We start from the raw sequence: 19570 nt of genomic DNA on the forward strand, positions 1-19570 counted from the left end.
TCCAGTCACAGACTTTCAGCCCAACCTACCTCATAGGGTTGTTGTTGTGGGGATAAAAAATGGAGAAGAGGACCACGTAAGCCGCCTTGGGCTCCTTGCAAGAGGAAAAAGGCGGGATATAAATGTAATAATAATAATAATAATAATAATAATAATAATAACTTAGGAGATCCAAGTTTTAGCCCCCACTTCACCATGAAGCTCACTGGGTGACTTATTTATTATTTAATTTCTATGCCGCCCAATAGCCGAAGCTCTCTGGGCGGTTCACAAAAACTTTGGTCCAGTCACAGACTTTCAGCCCAACCTACCTCACAGGGTTGTTGTTGTGGGGATACAAATGGAGAGGAGGCCCATGTAAGCCGCCTTGGGCTCCTTGCAAGAGGAAAAGGGCGGGATATAAATGTAGTAGTAGTAGTAGTAATAATAATAATAATAATAATAATAATAATAATAATAATAATAATAATAATAATAATAATAATAATAATAATAATGTAAATGTAAATATTATTTATATAATAATGCCGCCTCTCGGCATTGCCCCCTCCCCTCACAGGCCTGAGGACGCGGGGCCCGTCTCCGCCGTTGCTATGGCGACGCGGCCTACTCTCCTCCCTCGATCCCTCCTCTCAGCCACTCCTCTTCCGCCCCGCGGCCGGTAGCAGGAAGCCGCAGCCGGGCCGCCCTCCTTGCCTCGTCCAGAACCTGTTTGTTTACTAGCCGGCTGGGATGGCGGTTGCGGGAAGGCCGCGGCCCGACGAGCGGGGCTCGCCATGAAGTTCCGGCCGCGTTATGAAAGGTGGGTGGTGCGGGGGCAGAGGAAGGGAGATCCTCCCCCGTTAATAAGTGAGGGGACGTGTGTGTGGAGGGGGGGGCATTCCTATCAGTAATTATATTTATACGTGTAATTCCCCCCCTTTTTTTTTTCCTAGCAAGAAGAGAAGGCGAAATAGGTTCCAGGTGCCCATTTCTCCTCGCAGTAGGTGCCGGGGCTCAAGCTTTCCTGCCAGCCTTTTCAGCTGGGGTTGGGGGAGGTGGGTTGTGAGGCCTGCGTAAGGCCCCTGCAAATTAAACACGGTGATCCTATGGAAAGGAGGACAGGGCTCCTGTGCCTTTACTGTTTTACTCTGTACAGCACCATGTACATTGACGGTGCTATATAAATAAATAAATAATAATAATAATAATATTAATTAACACTTGTATAGAAAAGGGAATTTCAGCAGGTGTCATTTGTCCCACAAATAAAAGGAAGGACTTCTTCACACAGCGCAGAGTTAAACGATGGAACTCTCTACCACAAGATGTAGGGATGGCCACCAATCTGGATGGCTTCAAAAGGGGGTTGGATAAATTCCTGGAGGCGAAGGCTATCCACGACTACTAGCCCTGATGGTTGTGTGCTATCTCCAGTATTCAAGGCAGTAAGCCTGTGTGCTTACTGTGTTGCTGGGGAACATGGGTGGGATGGTGCTGTTGCACCATGTCCTGGGCCAGATCTACAGTACTGCTTTAAAGCGCTTTATAACAGTTTTGACAACTGTATATGGAGTGTGTCCTGGGCCCCAACAGTTATTATTATTATTATTATTATTATTATTATTATTATTATTATTATTTATATAGCACCATCAATGTACATGGTGCTGTACAGAGTAAAACAGTAAATAGCAAGACCCTGCCGCATAGGCTAACATTCTAAGAAAACCATAATAAAACAATAAGGAGGGGAAGAGAAAGCAAACAGGCACAGGGTAGGGTAAACAGGCACTGGGTAGGGTAAAACTAACAGTATAAAGTCAGAACAAAATCAAGTTTTAAAAGCTTTAGGGAAAAAGAAAAGTTTTTAGCTGAGCTTTAAAAGCTGCGGTTGAACTTGTAGTTCTCAAATGTTCTGGAAGAGCGTTTTTCCAGTTGTCAAAACTGTTATAAAGTGCTTTAAAGCAGTAGTGTAGATCCTGCCCAATGGCTGGTTGGCCACTGTGTGAACAGAGTGCTGGACTAGATGGACCCTTGGTCTGATCCAGCATCAGGGCACTTATGTTCTTATGCAGGCAGCACCCGGTGAAATCCCCTCTTCACCATAAGAGTTAAAGCTGCAGGAGCCCTGCCCTCTGTTGCATCTGAACAAGAGGGCTTGGCTTCTGCAGCTTTAACTCTTGTGATGAAGAGAGAATTTCAACAGGTGCTGCATGCATACAAATGGCACCTGCTGAAATTCCCTTTTCTATACAAGTGTTAAAGATGCAGGAGCCCTGTCCTCCTTTCCATATGGTCACCCTAAATTAATAGTTAAGATTCGAAGGCTGTAACTAGACGGTCCCTTGTGAGAACTCGAATGAGAGAATGACTGAAATTCTCTTGATAACAGACTTGCCATCTGCCTCTCCCTGTATGTTTTGTGGGGTGATTTTAATAATAGATATTTGCTGCTCTTGTTCTGGGAAAGCTCTCTGGAGAAGCATACATGAATAAATGTGATATATTAACCGCCACCATGATGTTACTTCTGTTTGCAAAACCTACATCTGTCTCTTAAAGCTTGGAAGGCTGAACTTTCCAGTGAACACATTTGGGAGCCACAATTGTATATACTCTGAGCCAGGCTCTGGTTGTATGGGGTCCTAAATAAGTTCTGGAATATCCCCAGCACATTAGGGCTGGCAGGTCCTTGGGATAGGGCTTTTTCGATACCTGGTATATACCATTTAGAACAAATACCTCTCATTTCCTACTCATGCTGATGCTCTCCTTTTTTAAAAAAAATCTTTTTTTAGGGTTCATCACGCCAAAACCCAAGAATTTGGAGCAGTTCGCCTTCAATTTGATGCCATGCAGCCTAACTCTAATAATCGCCACACAGAAAATGGCTCCTCCTCGTCCTCCCAGTGCACTCACGCAGCAAGGTTGCCAGGGGAAGGATCTTGCCAACATGGAGCGGATGTTCACATCCAGCTAAGCTCTGCTCTGGGAGAAACTGGGGAAAATCCTGACTCCAGGACTCAGAGACACTCCCACAGTGAGGCGAGAGGGCTCCAGGATGGCGGCTCGGATTTGGAGGAACAAAGCAGCAACTCTCTTTCAGAGCTCAGATACCTCTTCCAGTGGCTGCAGAAGAGCGTCCCTTATATCCTGATTCTGTCCATCAAACTTCTCCTGCAGCACGTAACTGGTAGAGTACAAGGCGCTGTGGTGCTCTGGAAACGATGGCGTTTATTGTGATTAAAGAGAAGCAACAGGTCAGATCTATTTCAACTCTGTACCTCAAAGCCAGGGGAATTGACAAATTCCAAAAGCAATGCCAAATCTGGTGTGAAACGAAGCTAAATTGTATGACCTGTATAAATTATGCAGATATAATGGATGCGCATCTCGTTTGACTAGATTGCATCATTCTGGTTTCTCAAGGCATTGTCCAGGCTACTGAAGCTGCACCTCTTGTCTCGAAACTGTTTTTCTGGCTTCTGTGATTTCACCAGGCATTGCCCGTGTGCTTTCAAACAAATCCCAGCAGTCATAAAGACTAGAAACTTAACTTTTTGAAAAAATGAAAATAAGCTGAAGTTTTCATGTGGCTGATTGCTGACCTCAGTAGTACCACATTCTTGTGCTCCGTGGCACAGAGTCACAAATGCTAGCATGGGGTGAGACCTGTTGCTTCTTGTACCATCTACATTAAGCAAGATGAGCAATTATTTCCCCTCTCCTTTGTGATGGGTTTTAAATTGAAAACTGGCAGCTTATCTCGCCTTATCCTTTTTACTGGGCTAAACAAATATGTTCCTTTAAAGTGCCCTTGCAAATTTGCCTTGCTAGACCCTCTATCATCATTCTCCTCTGAATAATTTCCAGCTGCTTGCATCTTTCTTGGACTGTGGTAACCCAGACTTGAGCACAGAACCAAACTATTGCTTCCAAATATTGGAAATTGTAGTTAGTTGAGCCTCAAATAAAGCTGCCCCCCCTTTTTTTTTTTTGCCAAATCATTCCACCCTTGAGTTTCATTAACCTTCACCAAAGAATGTCAAATTTAGTTTCCTTCCAGCTCTGTCTATATTGAAATTCCAAACCCCCAAAATGGTGAGGAGGCAGAGCCTCAAGCTGGTGCCGGAAACGGAAAACTTCATTGAAATTTACAGTTGCCCAATGCGTTTTATTGCGCGGCTGCCTTTAGGGCCGCTGAAAAAAAGGTAACAGAACTATATTTAGGGATGCTAAATACTAAAAAAAATATGTTATCTTTATATCAAATTGCGGATGGGATCCATAATCAGAAAACCATTAAACAAATGGGCACACGCAAATATATGCATTATATAGAAGAGTAAAACTGCAGAGGTGAATCCTAAAAATATACGGTCAGATACTTGTTCAGTTGACAAAACCTACTGGTGTAATGCTCTTTTAATCCGAGTGATCAATGTGCTTCAGTTTAGACTACTTGGTCTGGTTACTCTGCACTTATACCTCTCACTACTATGTGGTCTTAGCAATTGATATATTTGCCTATGTAGTGATGTGGGTTTTTTTATTAAGATAATATGCAAGCTTCTACATTTTAAGCCAACCAGGAAGTGGTGGGGCTTGCCCACTCTGCTTTTTGGCTCAGGCTTTTGATCATATTTATTTATTTTTATTTAGTTATTACATTAACATCCCTCCTTTCGTCCAAGGAGCCCAAGGTGTGCCGTGCATGATAACGATGATCAAACTCCTCTCCATTTTATCCTCACAAGAACCCAGTGGGGTTGGTTAGGCTGAGTCAATGCTTGTCTCAAAGCCACCCAGTGAGCTTCATGGCTGAGTGGGGAATAGAACCTGGGCCTCCGAAGTCACAGTCCAACACTCTAACCACTACACCACACTGTCTCTCTGAATGCTTGTGATCATAATGAAAGGTATCTTCATACATTTTGCTTCTCCAACCCCAGCATCATTTTGAAGCTTTGCCTCCTGGCTTTTTTTTGGGGGGGGGGGGTTCCAGTTCCCTGGGTGCCACCCCCTTCTTCCTCCTGCTCTGCTTAAATTCCTCCACTGAGAAAATGCTAACATACACCTTAGTTTTTTTTCAGTTTGTTCTTTTGTTATCATATACACAGGGACCCTTGGTTTACTGCAAGACAATTAAAAAACAACAACCCTGCAATGTCAAAATCTGTTAATTCCCTTCAAGTAGGATAATTTTTAAAAACTTTTAATTTTATCCACCCCTTCCTCCTCCAGGACTGATCCCATAAGATTCAAGACTTAGAAAATATACAGCAACAATACAAAAGTGTGATGTTACTTGCTTGTGGCACATAGGATGCTATGCTAGATCCACACTAAACCCCATTGAACATAGTGGGATATTTTTTTCTAAATAACTGTGTTGTGCTGTCAGACCACCTAAGGGCACATGCTTAAGACAGAAAAAAAGTCCTACAATGCCTAGCAATGACCAGTACTGGGGAAGGTGGGATATCAATAATAATAATAATAATAATAATAGCATGCCGGCTGGGCAATGCTGGGAGTTGTAGGACTTTTTTGTGTCTAAACATGCATAGGATTGTAGGACTTTTTGTGTCTAAACATGCATAGGATTGTAGGACTTTTTGTGTCTAAACATGCATAGGATTGTAGGACTTTTTGTGTCTAAACATGCATAGGATCGTAGAACTTTTTCTGTGTAAACATGCAGAGGTTTGTATCCTAAGACACAAATTAGAGAACTGTCTCTCTTAAATTGACACAATCTTCCTGCCCGTTCATCTGATCATTTTTATTCACTACAGGCAGCCAGAGGAATGCCTGTTGACAAGCCTGATACCAATGTATACAAAAGACCTTGAGATCAAATTATAAGACCGCAGAACTAATCCTGCTGTGTTACCAAATTTTAAATAACTATAAAAGGGCTGTTTCTTTGATGTAATCATTCCAGATGGATTTATTTTAGACGCAAACTCTCCCCAACATGTTAAAGGGTTTGTTTGAAATTCTGCCACCCATCCAGTGTTTTGTACTGTGTCCTAATTGCATAATAGTGTGACAGTGGGGTGGGTCTGGGTGGACGGGGGATAGGATTGAATATTTGTGGGCAGAAAATTATGCTGCAAGCATCTCTCTGTAGCCTGAGGAAACCCCTCAAATCTCAGCCTTTAGCAATTTACTACATTGCCATATTTAAAACCTCTCCCTGCACCAATGAGAGCTAGAAACATGCTCTTTATTATTTAAGCATTAATTTGGATTCTCACTAATTTGATTATTTCTACAGGGTATAGTACAATAGTGCCCCTGTGTATATAGTGGCTGGTTACTTTTGTTCCATTCCCTAAACAATTACAAGAAGCATTATTAGTATGACTGCATGTAATCCCCTTTTGATTTTGCCACTTTTAAAAAACTTCAGTTCAATGCATTTTTTTTGTTCTTTTTCCTTTTTTGCTTTTATAATTGACCCTTTTTTCCTAATAGGCATTTCTCTGGGAATTGGGCTGCTAACAACTTTTATGTATGCAAACAAAAGCATTGTAAATCAGGTTTTCCTAAGAGTAAGTATTGACCTCTCCAGCGAGGTTGTAAGTATTTTTAAAGCTTAATTTCACCCAGGAGATCAATACGTTCTTGACAGAAATGTGGAGTGCAGTGTTAGTTTTTGCTATACATGGCATGGGATTTTTTTTTTTAAAAAAGAAATGTTTCTCTGCTAAAAACAAAAAACACACATTAATTTTCTAAATATCGACATGGGACTTCTTAGATTAACATTCTGCAAGGTTTCCAAGTAAACAGACAGACCACGATTTTATTTTAGGACTGATGTTCAGGGCTCCACAAATGTTGGGTTGGCTAACTAGCCAGATGGCTGTTTGCAGTTGCCACTGACTCCTTTGCTAGTAAATAAATAAGCCAAGAGTCCTATGCTAGTGTTTGTTCTTGGCCTATGACTAGTGTTTGTTCTTGGGAGAGCCAGAGAGCCTGGTTTGGATGTTATGCTAAACAAACCATGGGCGAAGAATCGGTGGCTTATTCAGCGAGTCCCAGGAGCATTCTTTAGAATTCTGGCTTATTGTGATGCCTGAGCATGGCCAATGAGTCCTCCATTAGTATGGAGGATTTCCCCTCTTGCCCTATTCTGCTATTCGTATTTTATGTGGCTTTATTTTCCTCCTGTTATGTTGTTTGTTTTACATTGTTTTCATAGGGTTATAAGCCGTACCTGTTACAACTTACTAGAAAGGGAACATATAGTAATGTGCCCAAATAGCCCATAAAATTCATATTGGAAGTTTATTCCTTGATTACAGAGATGGGGGGGGGGAGAGTGGGGTTGTTGTTAAGTATAATATAACACCTTTGAAGACATGGTTTTCCTTAAGGATCAGCATTCCTCAAGAGCGTCTTTAAATGTCATTTGTAACTTAGCTCAGGGTGATTTTTGGGGAGCCGCGCTCTTCTTCACACAGTGGTCCCAGGGGAGAGTTGATCAGTTTCATATTAAAGTTGTGGTCAGTTCGTATTAAGGGTTTCATAGTTAATGGAGCACATATGCTGAGGCATAGCACACGTACAGACATGTACGTTTCCGTATCGTGTATGAAATCCCAAAGACGAATGTAACAGCAAGTGTGGGATCTCTTTCTCTCTTCTTGCAACTGTAAAAAATAAAATGGTAGGACTACCCCTAATCGTCTTCTGTCAGTTTGGCTCCTCTAACTTAGGGTGTAATCTTATGTATGTTTAGACATGAAAAAGTCCTACAACTCCCAGCACGTCCCAGCTAGTTTTAGGACTTTTTTCCTGCCTAAACATACATAGGATCCTGAGATAATAAAGGTTGCATTCTGACTGAGGGGTGGGTGGGTGTTTTTGTAACCTATAAAAGCTCACTTAGAAGTCCAAAGACTTTTGTTTGAACTCTGAAGTCTATTTAAATGGTCCCTTTTTGAGAATTAACAGCAAAATAGTAGTAGTCTAGCATCTTGTCTTTATAACTGGAAAACTGAGCAACGTTAAGCTACCGAGCTAAAATTCCTTTTCTCTTGCAGGAAAGATGTTCCAAATTGCAGTGTGCCTGGTTATTGGTGTTCCTAACGGGATCATCCCTCCTCCTATATTACGCCTTCTACTCTCAGTCACTTCATTACAGGTAATTTTTCAGCGCAAGTTCATTATTATTATGGATAAAACTTCATTCTTTAGTTGGGGACTTTTTAGCTTTAGAAAAACAGCAACTAAGGGACAACATGATCAAAGGTTTATAAAAGCATGGACGGTACAGAGAAGGTAGATAGCAGCAATTATTCTTCCTCAGTCCTAGGATTCGAGATCACCCAGTGAATTTTACGGGCAGGAAATTCAGGATGATGAACTTATTTCTTAAGGCATGCTACAGTTCTGGGATTCACTTCCCAAAGATTTGGGGATAGCCCCCAGCTGGCTTTAGAAGGGGCTTAGGATAGGTTTGCCAGTGGTTGCTAGCTAAGTAGAAGCTGTTGCCAGGGGACCAAACAAAACAGGGACGCTGTTTGATGGCATTTGTATACTACCCAATTGCCTAAGCACTCTGTGACATTCACTAAGCAAGATGTAAAACCATAAAACACAATAACATCATCAAACATAACTTGATTGACGCAGAGAGCATCTCTGTGCTAGCATTTTAATGCTCAGTATCATAAATTTTGTTTATACACACAGGGGCAGCTACTGTGGTTTTCCAGGTGCACATGGGCACCCAGGAAAGCCAGGCTCAAGGCCCACCGGGAGTCCATTGGACTTCCCCACCCTCCCATCCACTCCCCCTCCGCTCACGCCTAGCCACTGTTCCACCCCCAACCTGCCTGCCCGCTGATCCACTAGACTTACCTGAGACCTCCACACACGCTGGCAAGCTGCCCGGACTCCTCTACACTAAACCTCCTTTACAATAGTAAATGTACGGCAGTGCAGAGCGGAAGCCGGCCAGCCAGCTTGCTGACTCACGAGGAAATCTCAGGTAAGTATCGCAGCTGGGTGAGCAGGCGGAGGGCTGCAGCAGTTGGGCTGAATCTGCAATGGTATATTTCAATGCCAGCTGTATCAACTATTTATCATGTTATTTAGCAGCGCAACCAAAGTTCTTCACATAGCTTAGAACCTCCAGTATGCCACACATTGACGTAGCATTTTATAGAGAGCAATTAAAAGGTTTACAACAGAATAAAATGACAATAAAAACCAAAGGACAAACCAGCAGTAGTGCAAAGGTTGTTAAACCCGCTAAGGGTGCAATCTTATGTATGTTTAGACTGAAAAAAGGCCTACAATTCCCAGCATGCTGGGAGTTGTTTGACTTTTTTCTGTCCGAACATGGATAGGTTTGCGCCTTAAATTCTTTGTGTGTGTTTTTTTAAAAAACACAGAACCTTGAAGGATTAAAAAGCTTGGGAGAATAGAAAGGTTTTCGCCTGGGCGTCCTCAGGGCATCTTGGTGTCCACTTTTGGAAGCAGGACAGTGGATTTGACAGTCCATTCCAGGAGGGCTCTTTTTATTTTGGGTACTGCCTTGGGCAAAATGAATTATTTAACTACCCTGGCCTCGAAAAGCCATATTCAAGAACTATTCAAGTAAGAATGTGTGTGTGTGTGTGTGTGTGTGTCCTCACAGCTTTGAACTCCTGTAGGAAAATCTGAGGGAGGCAATTCCTTGGGAATTTGGGAGGGTCGCTGTAAGAGCAGATTATGGGTGCTAAGGACAGTCATAATTTCTTAGGCCATTGAACGATGGGGGTTTCCCTCTACCCTCACCTGTTGAAGCCTGGATAAATTTTAGTGGCTCTATGCTGAAGGCCAAAGAGTTGGAGTCACTCAGATCCCACCCTACCAGGCCAGATGGAATGAGCAAGAGAAGCCGGGCCCAGGTCTTTCAGGACTCACAGATAGATGACAAACACGGGGAATTAGTAAAAATGTGGAAGGTTTTCATGGCAGAACTTAAAGATCCAGAGGCTTTAATGCACAAAGAATTCTTCTTCGAACGGAGAGAAATAAATCAGTGATTGGCTTTGTGTTCTACTTGAAATGACCCACTAAAATAGTCTGCTTTAAGCATTTTAAATTAAACAAGAGGGGCAGTGCATAATGATATTGCAGTGTAGACTGCTTCTGTTCAGGATTCCTACCAACATTCCTTTTCCATTTGGGAATATTTTTTTTCTTGGTGGGTTAGCATGCTTTTGCTCAATCCCCACTGCTTTAAAACCATTGATTTCTCCATTCACGTCTATCAGTAACTCTCACCTCCGCCCCTGGGGACATTTTAAAATAGTTTCTCAGAGTAAACTCAGAGTGTGATCTATCCAGACAATAAGACGGTTCTGTCTACCCTTTTTATTTCTGTATCTCTTTGTCTCTCCGCCTCAACTACTCAGTTCTCAGTTTTCCACACCTCTCAGTCTGTCAACATTTCATGGCATTGAATTATCCTTTAGCTGTTTTACAGGGTTTGCCCACCTTAGAGTTTTATATTCATACACCTGCGAACCTGCTGATACCTTACTCTTGTATATGAGTGGCACTGTTTTGCCTACATTTCCACAAGCGCAAGGAAACTTGAATCGGTATTAGAAGGAATGATAAATAGTGTGCTAATCTTTAAAATGAAAAAAATACTACCTATCTAATACATTTTGATGTGGTTGTTTTAAGCTTGATCCTCTTAAGTCCTACTGTGGATTTTATGAACTTCTGGGAGGTCCTTTGGATCGTGGGAATCACAGACTTCGTTCTGAAGTTCCTCTTCATGAGCCTGAAATGCATCATTCTTCTGCTGCCTTCTTTTATCATGTCTTTTAAGTCCAAGGTAAGAGACCTAGTTTTTTAAAAATATGTTAATATTTAATGTTAGAAGTAGCCGGTTGTTGCATAGTCATGTGCATACTTGCAAATTCGGATGCTATTTTGTGAAATTGGTGAGAGAAGGTCTTATCCCTGGTAATTCTGGGAAAGGATTCTTCTCATCAGATGAACATGAGTGTGAGTAATCATTAGAGTTGAACTGGAAGGGAGAGCATTTGTCAGTGTCAGGAAAACGTCCTGTCCTGTCCCCCCGAGACATTTCAGGGGTTGCAGCTAAAGTTGGACTGTTTGTCAGTAATTCCTGATAGTCAAGGATTGCCCATGTGACCAGTATAGGAAGCTTTATACTTACTCTAAATAGGATTCCTTTGGCCCTTAGATCATAGCGAAAACTGATTGGCTATGTAGTGTCATTGCATCTAGTGTGTGATCCCTGATTGGCTATGATCATTCAAGTAGTCATGAAATGGGGCCGTAGCAGAGGTGGGGAAATGGTGGCTTTGAAGATTCACGTAGAAGCCCAGGATTAAGACACTTTTGTTTTGTACTAGATTAAGAATTTAAGAAGAGCCCTGCCGAATCAGCAATAGCCCTCATGACATCTTGTGGTAGCAAATTCCATAGTTTAGCTATACGCTGCGTGAAGATGTCCTTCCTTTTATCGGTCCTGAATCTCCTACCAATCAGCTTTATGGGATGACCCCGCTGGGTTCTAGAAAAACTTCTCTATATCCACTTTCTCCACACCATGCATAATTTGATAATTGTCTGTCACGTACCCCCTTTACTTACCTGTTTCCATAGCATGAAAATAAGACCACTGACGTAAGAGGGGCAAATACTGACCTTGTTTCATAATTAATGGCAGCATGCACTTGCTAAAGTGGTCTTAAACAGCCATTGGCCAAATGTTAAATTTTATGCTTTAAAAATAAATATGCCCAGTTAAATGCCTTTAGTAATTAGCAGTAGAAGGCATTTGATAAAGTAATGACAGTTCAACATTAATGCTGACTCCTCGTAACGTGTTGAAGTATGATTGAAGAAGAGCAAGTATTTCATCTGGCTTAAACAATTTAGGCGAGAGGAGAAGGGTTTAATGACTGGATAAAATCTGCTTTGCTTTCAGACAGGGGGCAGCTGAACAAAAATAAATCATTAAGTATTATCTTTTTAGAAGTGAATAATGAAAATTCTGCCAGATCAGCAGAGATGCAAATTATTGATCGGGTGAAAAAAATGTCTGAAAGCTTTGCCGGGTAGAAATTCCTGGCATTGCTTCTATATTAGAGAGAGACTTGAAAGGTGATCCCATAAGACCTGTTTATCTACATGTGAAGTTATTTTGAATACAAAAATTGAATCTACCTCTTGTCCAGTATTATATCTAACAACATGTTAGCTATAGAAAAAAAAATGTGTTGCTCCTACAGTGTTGGACATGAGAGACCAATAAATAAACACTGGCGTTTCCAGTGCATATCCCATTGACAGCAATAGGCCTTCTCTTGAACAATTGCCATTCACTGAGATTGTGTCCCGGATCAGAACTGAATTACATAGCCATGAATGGAAGATTGGCTTTGAATAGTCCTGTATGTCCAAAAATACTGTTCTGCCTATGTTGGGCAGAAGGTCTCTGGCTTAGGCATTTCACTGACATGGTACCTTTCTGGGTACAGGGGACTTCGTTTGTTTTTATTGGGTGGGTGGGGGGGACATTCATACACTTGACTTCCCCCCATTCTACTCCCACAGTGTGGTGTAGTGGCTAAAGTGTTGGACCGGGAGTTGGGAGATCCGGGTTCTAGTCCCCACTCGGCCGTGGAAACCAACTGGGTGACTTTGGGCCAGTCAGACTCTCAACCTAACCTACCTCACAGGGTTGTTGTTGTGAGGATAAAATGGAGAAGAGGATTATGTATGCCACCTTGGGTTCCTTGGAGGAAAAAAGGTGGGATATAAATGCAATAATAAATGAAATAAATAAAAAGATACCGTCCAGGAAGGATTGGCTCCTATATTGTTTCTGAACCTGAATTTTGGATCTTGGGTATATTTAGAGACGCACTGAATAGAATTCCTCCCAATTTCTCTTCTTGAGTATCTTCTTTTTCTTGGTCTTCCGCAGGGTTACTGGTTTATGCTGTTAGAAGAACTCTGCCAGCACTACCGTAGGATTGTTCCTATACCGGTTTGGTTCCGATACTTTATTGGCTTGAGGGAGCGTGACAGTATGCTAGGATGGAGTCTGGGCATATTGCTGGCTTTGTTCTATCTTATCCTAAAGGTAAGCACCAATTTTCTTCTGAATCTACTGTACTAAAAGCAGTGTAGCAACTGATGAGACAATAGTGTCACACCTCATAGCCCTCGCCTCTTCATTTTAGGCTTCTGCACTCCTTACTTTTCCTTGAGTAACTAAGAGGCATTGTTGGGATTGCCAAGACTTTTGCTAAACTTCCCCAATTCTAATTTTGTAGGCATAAGAAACTTACATTCTTTATTATTCTCTCCAATAGTGGACACAGGTGGTAAGTGCCGACAGAAATGCAGCCAAATTGGAACTCCAGCTTTTCTAATATAAAGACGGTCATGTTTGTCTTTATTTCTGTCCTCTGCCTGCTCAGATACCTGTGTGTCTCACCCATTTGCCCCGGAAACTGATACCTGCAACACCTACTGGTGGCTCAGTCACTATTTCATTACTATTTTGTAACTGAGCCTATTCTGCAGACCTCATGGGCACAAGAGGCCTATTTTTTATTAAAAACTTTTCTGTTACTTCCTCCATGCCCTTTTCTCATATGCCTCCTAGCTTGTTGAAGAGTTCTGGATAATTTAAAAGCTCCGCTTTGTCATTTTTGTTGATCCCAATAAAGATTCTGCCTAACTGTGGGTTTTGGATCCCCCCCCACAAAACTAGAATTTGGATGTTTTACTCATGGAGCAGCATCATTAATCTTGTTTTTTTATTTGCTTGAGAACTGTAGAATTTAAAAAAGTGCTTTTACTGTTAAATGCCAAGGTTCAAAAGTGTACTTTTGGGTGTGTGCATGTGGGAATACACAAAATGATTTCCCTTCATCTTGGTTTTTTCAGCTTTTGAGCTTTTTTGGACATCTGAAAAACTTCAGACGGGTCTTGCGGGTATTTTATACACGACCAGTGAGTATTCACATCTTTTTAAAAATAAAAATGACACAATGGACTTATAGGCATCCCCCCCCCCTGAAATTGCCTTAAGTCTGCACATGAATTTGCAGCTTCAGAAAGTAATCCGGTTTCTGCTAGCAGAATACCCATAAGAGCTCTCAATGTCGGTGTGGGCCAGTTTGTACACAGTAGATTTGTGCTACAGCCACTAAGACATTCTGGGATTTGCTGTATTCCTCGGCAGTGTTGATGCTTGTACAGTAGTCTTCTGATCCCATAAAGTACTCACACAGCAGGGAGTATACCTCAGCTGTGAGCGCGTGATCTCGTACTAAACGGAGAGGCGGGCCGCCTGAGATCCCCAGCTTTTTAGAAATTGAATGAATCCTGCCCTCACAAGTTGCAAAGGAAAGTGTAGAAATGAGCTGGCAAATTGCCTGGAGTGCCTTCAGATGCGTGCAGAGAGCTTTGTACCCACAGAGACCGTTCTGCTCATTTCGGCGGAGGCTGCAAAGCAAATGAAAAAAAGAAAAGAAAAAGGATCCTGAGCAGCAAATGATGGGAAAGAGTTTGCTGTCTGCTAGAGACACCCTGGAGAGCTGCTGCCAGTCAGATGGGGAAATATTGGGTTAGAGGGACAAACTGGTATAAGGCAGCTTCGGATGATTCGCGTTGATCTGAATAGGGGACTCCTTGCAGTAAGGAAAGGATGGGCAGGAAGGAGGTGCAGCAGCAACATCCTTTCAGCGCCTAAGAGAGGCATTTTCAACCTTCTAGAATGTGGGGATAAAAAGCATACGAAAGCCAGAACTCTCTGCATGTTTAGACAGTAAAATGTTCTACAAGTCCCAGCATTTGCCAGCCAGCCATGCTGGCTACCGAACGTTGGGAGTTGTAGGACGTTTTTTCTGTCTAAACTACGCATAGGATTGTGCCCGAAATCTCCAAACGACTGGCAGTCAGGGAAAGGGGCGTGGCTATCTGGGGACCCTAGGTGGGCCGGATTTGTCCCGTAGACCTGAGGCTCAACACCCCTGTTTTAAAAGGCTATGTACTGTGACTTGTGTGAAGACCAGGCAGCCCTGCTCCTCCACCCGATTAGAAAACGGTTCTGTAATTTTGACCGCCACTGTAGCATAATGGCAAAGGGAGTTAGCCCAAACCGAGAACCAGGAAAAACATAGTTCAAATCTCCCCTCTGTCCTAAACACACTACATGGCCTTAGACCACCACCCCCCCATCTGCAATATCATGGTAACACAACAGCCCTCTCAGGTAAGGCAGTAAGAATGACTGAATATGTATGCACCCAGGATCCAGTGATAACTTGTGTCACCATCCCCTGGAATTCTTAAGTTTCCAAAAGCCTGAACTCTAAACTGTGGAACTCCCTGCCTCTGGAGGTCAGGCAGGCGCCAACGCTAGGCTGCTTCCAGCACCTCCTGAAAACAACGGTTTTGAGAAGCCTTCCTCATCTGACCAGCCACTGTTTTTCTGGCCCCTTTTGTTTTCAAATTGAACAATTTTAATTTGCTTTTTTAAGCTTCCTCCTTTTACCGTTTATACCTTTGTTCACCGCTCTGAAATCTATGTTAGATAATTGAGTGGTATATACGTATCGTAAATCAACATCAACATCTTTATCTTTGCCAGAACTGAACTCCTGCGTTCTCTCTCTAGCTCCTCTGACGTATTTTAACCTCCTCCTCACCTTTGCAGAATTACGGCGTGGCAGCCAGCAAGAGGCAGTGTGCAGAAGCGGATGACATTTGCTCCATCTGCCAAGCCGAGTTCCAGAAGCCCCTTCTTCTCATCTGCCAGGTAACTCTCCGGCATCTTCCACCGGCTCAGGAGGACGCTTGGCGTCTGTGAGCTGCGCGGTGGGGTACCGCCATCGAGTAAGAAACGGCTGTTTGAAACTAGAATGCTTGGTGTTTCGTGTACAGGCGCCTATTCACCATAGGGCTTTTTAAAAATTTTAATGGCAGTTCTAGAGAGCAAGTGAAACAACTCTCTTAAAATGACTTGAGATCTCCTGGCTTTCAATCAACACAGTATTCTTACTAGCACCCAGTCCTTGGTGGCTAGTGAGTCATCCCTTGTAAAAGGAAGGAACTGTGTCCCTTGATTGGATTAACCCTGTGTTAACATTCGCATAGTGAGCGCTTCTTTCATTTCAGCCCTCTGTAAATGCAGAGCTGTAGAAGGGGAGACATGATAGAGGCGTACGAAATTATGCCTGGTGTGTGGAGGAAGTAGATAGGGAGACATTTTACTCCCTCTCACATAATTCCAGAACCCAACGGGGTCATCCCATGAAGCTGATTGGTGGGAGATCCAAGACAGATCAAAGGAAGGACTTCTTCACACAGCACAGAGTTAAACTGTGGAACTCACTTCCACAAGATGTAGCGATGGCCACCCATTTGGATGGCGGATAAATTTGTGGAGGAAAAGGCTTTCAAGGGCTACTAGTCCTGATGGCTATGTGCTCCCTTTTTTAAAACGCACAGACACATACTCTGCTGTGGTAGTTCCATGTGTTAAATTGCTTTTCTCATGCTGTCCAAACATGCATAGGATTGTCCCCTAAATCTCCGAACAGTTGGCAGTCAGGGAAAGAGACATGGCTATCTGGAGACCCTAGGAGGGCCATGTTTCAGTGATGCATGGGGCAAAAAATACAAGATATTCTAGAATATTTTAGCTTAAAGCTCTTTCTGCCAGTTGCTAAGCCTTTCAATCTTTTAGAATGGGAAAAAACCCTGCACAAAACCTGGGAAACCACCCCAGAGGTTTGGATTGGGACCCTAGGCCTGAGGTTGCCCCCCCTTTTCTTTTTTGTGTCCCCCCCCCCGATTTTCTGAGAATTTGGGGGTTCCTAGGACGTTTTACTAAGAGTTCTTGCGTGAGATCGTGAAGGGCAGACAGTGTTCCTCGAAAGACAATTTGCCAACGTCTACCATTGCTGTTCTTTGTTTACTGTGCCTCGTCCCACGAGAGGGTGTTTAGTCTGCCTTGTTTGTGTGAGGCGGTAGCAGCAAAGCCAGACAGATCTGTGTGGTTGACACCAGAATCCTCTGCCACGTCTATGTTTCTATGCTGACGGAGAGGACTCTTTAAAGGTAGAAAGTGTGCAAATCCTTTGCCTTACACCAGTTACCGAGAGATTTCAACGAAGCCGAAGTTGTCAAATAACTGGTCCGACTCAAGCTTGTACACCCTTGTAACCCGTATAGTCTTTCTCGTTGCAGCACATATTTTGCGACGAATGCATCGCCCTGTGGTTCAACAGAGAGAAAACGTGCCCACTTTGTAGAACAATCATCGCCGACCACATCAACAAGTGGAAAGATGGAGCAACTTCCACTCAACTACAGGTCTATTAAAACCCTGCCGACCACGTGCTTCGCCGTGTAATCTCATTTGAACGCTGGGTTTACGGTTTTAGAGAGTAAGATTTTAGGGTGGGTGGGGAGAGCAGAAGAGATAACTACTCAGGGCTTCAAGACCACACTGTTCTCTCAACTGCTACAGCACTTGAGTCCATTCAGATACAAAGCAGCAGTTAAAACTGCTTTTCCGTAGCAATTTTTGGAGTCAATTTCCACATAGAATTCACCCTTCTCATGCTGGTTGGGTGTCAGTTAATGTAGAGAAATTCTCAAGCTTTCGACCGCGATGACCGTCCAGTAGCAACAGCTTCCATTCAGTAATTCACACACGGCTCAGGCCTACTACCAAAGCAGCAAGGCTTCCTTGAGACTCTGAAATGCAAAGCTTAGATTTTGAAACAGATTGATTTTCGCTCTCACAGATCTGTACTTCAATTATGTACACACAGATTTTTTTTTCCCATTCTACTTTTGTAAGCCAGAATTTTTATGAAGCAAAGTATCGAGTACTATATTTTGTCATAAGCAGCTAGATTTTATTAAAGTGGGGGAGGGATCTATTTTAGGGATACTAAGGGTGGAAAAAAAAACTGTAGTACATACCATACAGATGGTGAAAATAAATGCAGTTTGAATCTCTTCGCCTGGAATATCTGATTACCCTTTTCTGTACTTACATATTTTTGAACATGGCAACGGTGAAACTGCCTACAGCATGACTGCTAAGCTTGCTAAGGAACTTCTTGGCCATAGTCAAGGGTGACAATGCGTTACTGAAGCTTTTCCCCCAACCTGGTGCCCTGCAGATGTTTTGAACTTCCGTCAGCCTAGCCAGTAGGGGCAGGAATCCCGAGGCATAGTTGAAAACATCTGCGGAAAGGCTGGTCTAAAAGCAAACATGTTTTTTAATTTCAAATTTAAGTCTGCTTCGACTTGCCTTTTGACGCACAACGTTTGTAAGATCTGTCAAGTACTTCAAAAAAGGAGTGCAAGTTGAGTTTCGTGGATGAGCAACAAACAGAAGCACTATTCATACATTTGTTCAAAGTTGCATTTAATTGCTATTTACATCCATTTGTTTTGAAATCAAGTATATTTCATTACAGTAAGTAGTACAGAATGAAAATGCAGGAAGGGTGTTAATCCTCATACCATTCCCAGTAAGGCAGCTGGAGAGTCTGATTCGTTACAGATGGTCACACAGCCAGCTAAAGTCTGGCAAAAAGAACACTTTCTAAAAACAGAGAGATGAAAGCCACTGCACGCACGCACCCCTTTACCCAGCCCCACCCCCACGCCACTTCCTTCCTCAAAGAATCAGACACTGTGGTGCAGAAGTGTTAATTTCACAAGCTACTTGCACGGTTCAAACCAGATGTGACAAAACTCGCACTTTCTTTTTGCCCTTCTTCCGAAAGCCTAAGAGCAGCTCGCTCACACCCTACACTATACGAGAGATGGAACATGGATTATGCTGGCTTTGAAATGACCAATGATCACTCCCACACTACAGCCGTTCAACCGCCATTCATATCCGCGGGGCTCGCAAACCATTGCCCTTAGTGAGTGGATGCTTGAGGATTAATGGTGTCTGGTCGATTTCTACCTGATTTCCCATAGAGGACAGGGCAAATATATGGCAGCTGATGGGTTCCCCCCCCCCAAAGCGTAGAACAGTTATTTCACCTTCTGATGTTCCTAAATGGCAGCCTTAGATGATCTGGAATGGGTAAGAACAAGGAACTTGTTCTCACTCACACACCTGGGAGCTGTCTATGTGTGGGGAAAGCCCTGCGTCCTATCAGACGATGCAGGTGCAGGTCCACATTCCCCACGATGCTGCGTTTAGAAGTCAGGGATTTACCCTGACTTTTTCAAACATGGCGTTTCCGCTGTGTAACTGGGGGGCGGAGCCTGGTGGAAGGCGACCAATCCGGGGGTGGTTCTGGGTCCAGAAACCCCACCCTCTCTCCTTGGCATCGGGATTACCAGATGCCACCTTGGGAGACGGAAAGAGGGTGGTGGCCCCAATCCCACGCCATCAAGACAGCTCCCTGAACAAGGATCCTTCCCTCCCTCACCAGCACATAGGTGCTACGCAAAAACTGGGCCTACAGGACAGAGCCCCATGGTGACTTTTACATTAAAGGGGTGGGGATGCACCACGCAAGTCCACTTAACACGCATT

The 19570-nt window shown here is 43.1% G+C and overlaps 1 protein-coding gene across 1 annotated transcript; it reads left to right on the forward strand.

The window, feature by feature from the left end:
• The first annotated feature begins 661 nt into the window (after window positions 1-661).
• On the forward strand, window positions 662-18021 carry RNFT1 (ring finger protein, transmembrane 1). The gene is made up of 9 exons (XM_063146425.1): window positions 662-802; window positions 2781-3175; window positions 6466-6542; window positions 8040-8140; window positions 10681-10834; window positions 12962-13120; window positions 13933-13998; window positions 15707-15808; window positions 17242-18021. Exons 1-9 carry the CDS (start codon window positions 777-779, stop codon window positions 17374-17376), a joined length of 1215 nt encoding a protein of 404 aa, XP_063002495.1. The 5' UTR covers window positions 662-776; the 3' UTR covers window positions 17377-18021.
• The last annotated feature ends 1549 nt before the right edge of the window (window positions 18022-19570 follow it).

The sequence above is a fragment of the Elgaria multicarinata genome, chromosome 22, assembly GCF_023053635.1.
Source record: "Elgaria multicarinata webbii isolate HBS135686 ecotype San Diego chromosome 22, rElgMul1.1.pri, whole genome shotgun sequence".
Lineage (NCBI taxonomy): Eukaryota > Metazoa > Chordata > Lepidosauria > Squamata > Anguidae > Elgaria > Elgaria multicarinata.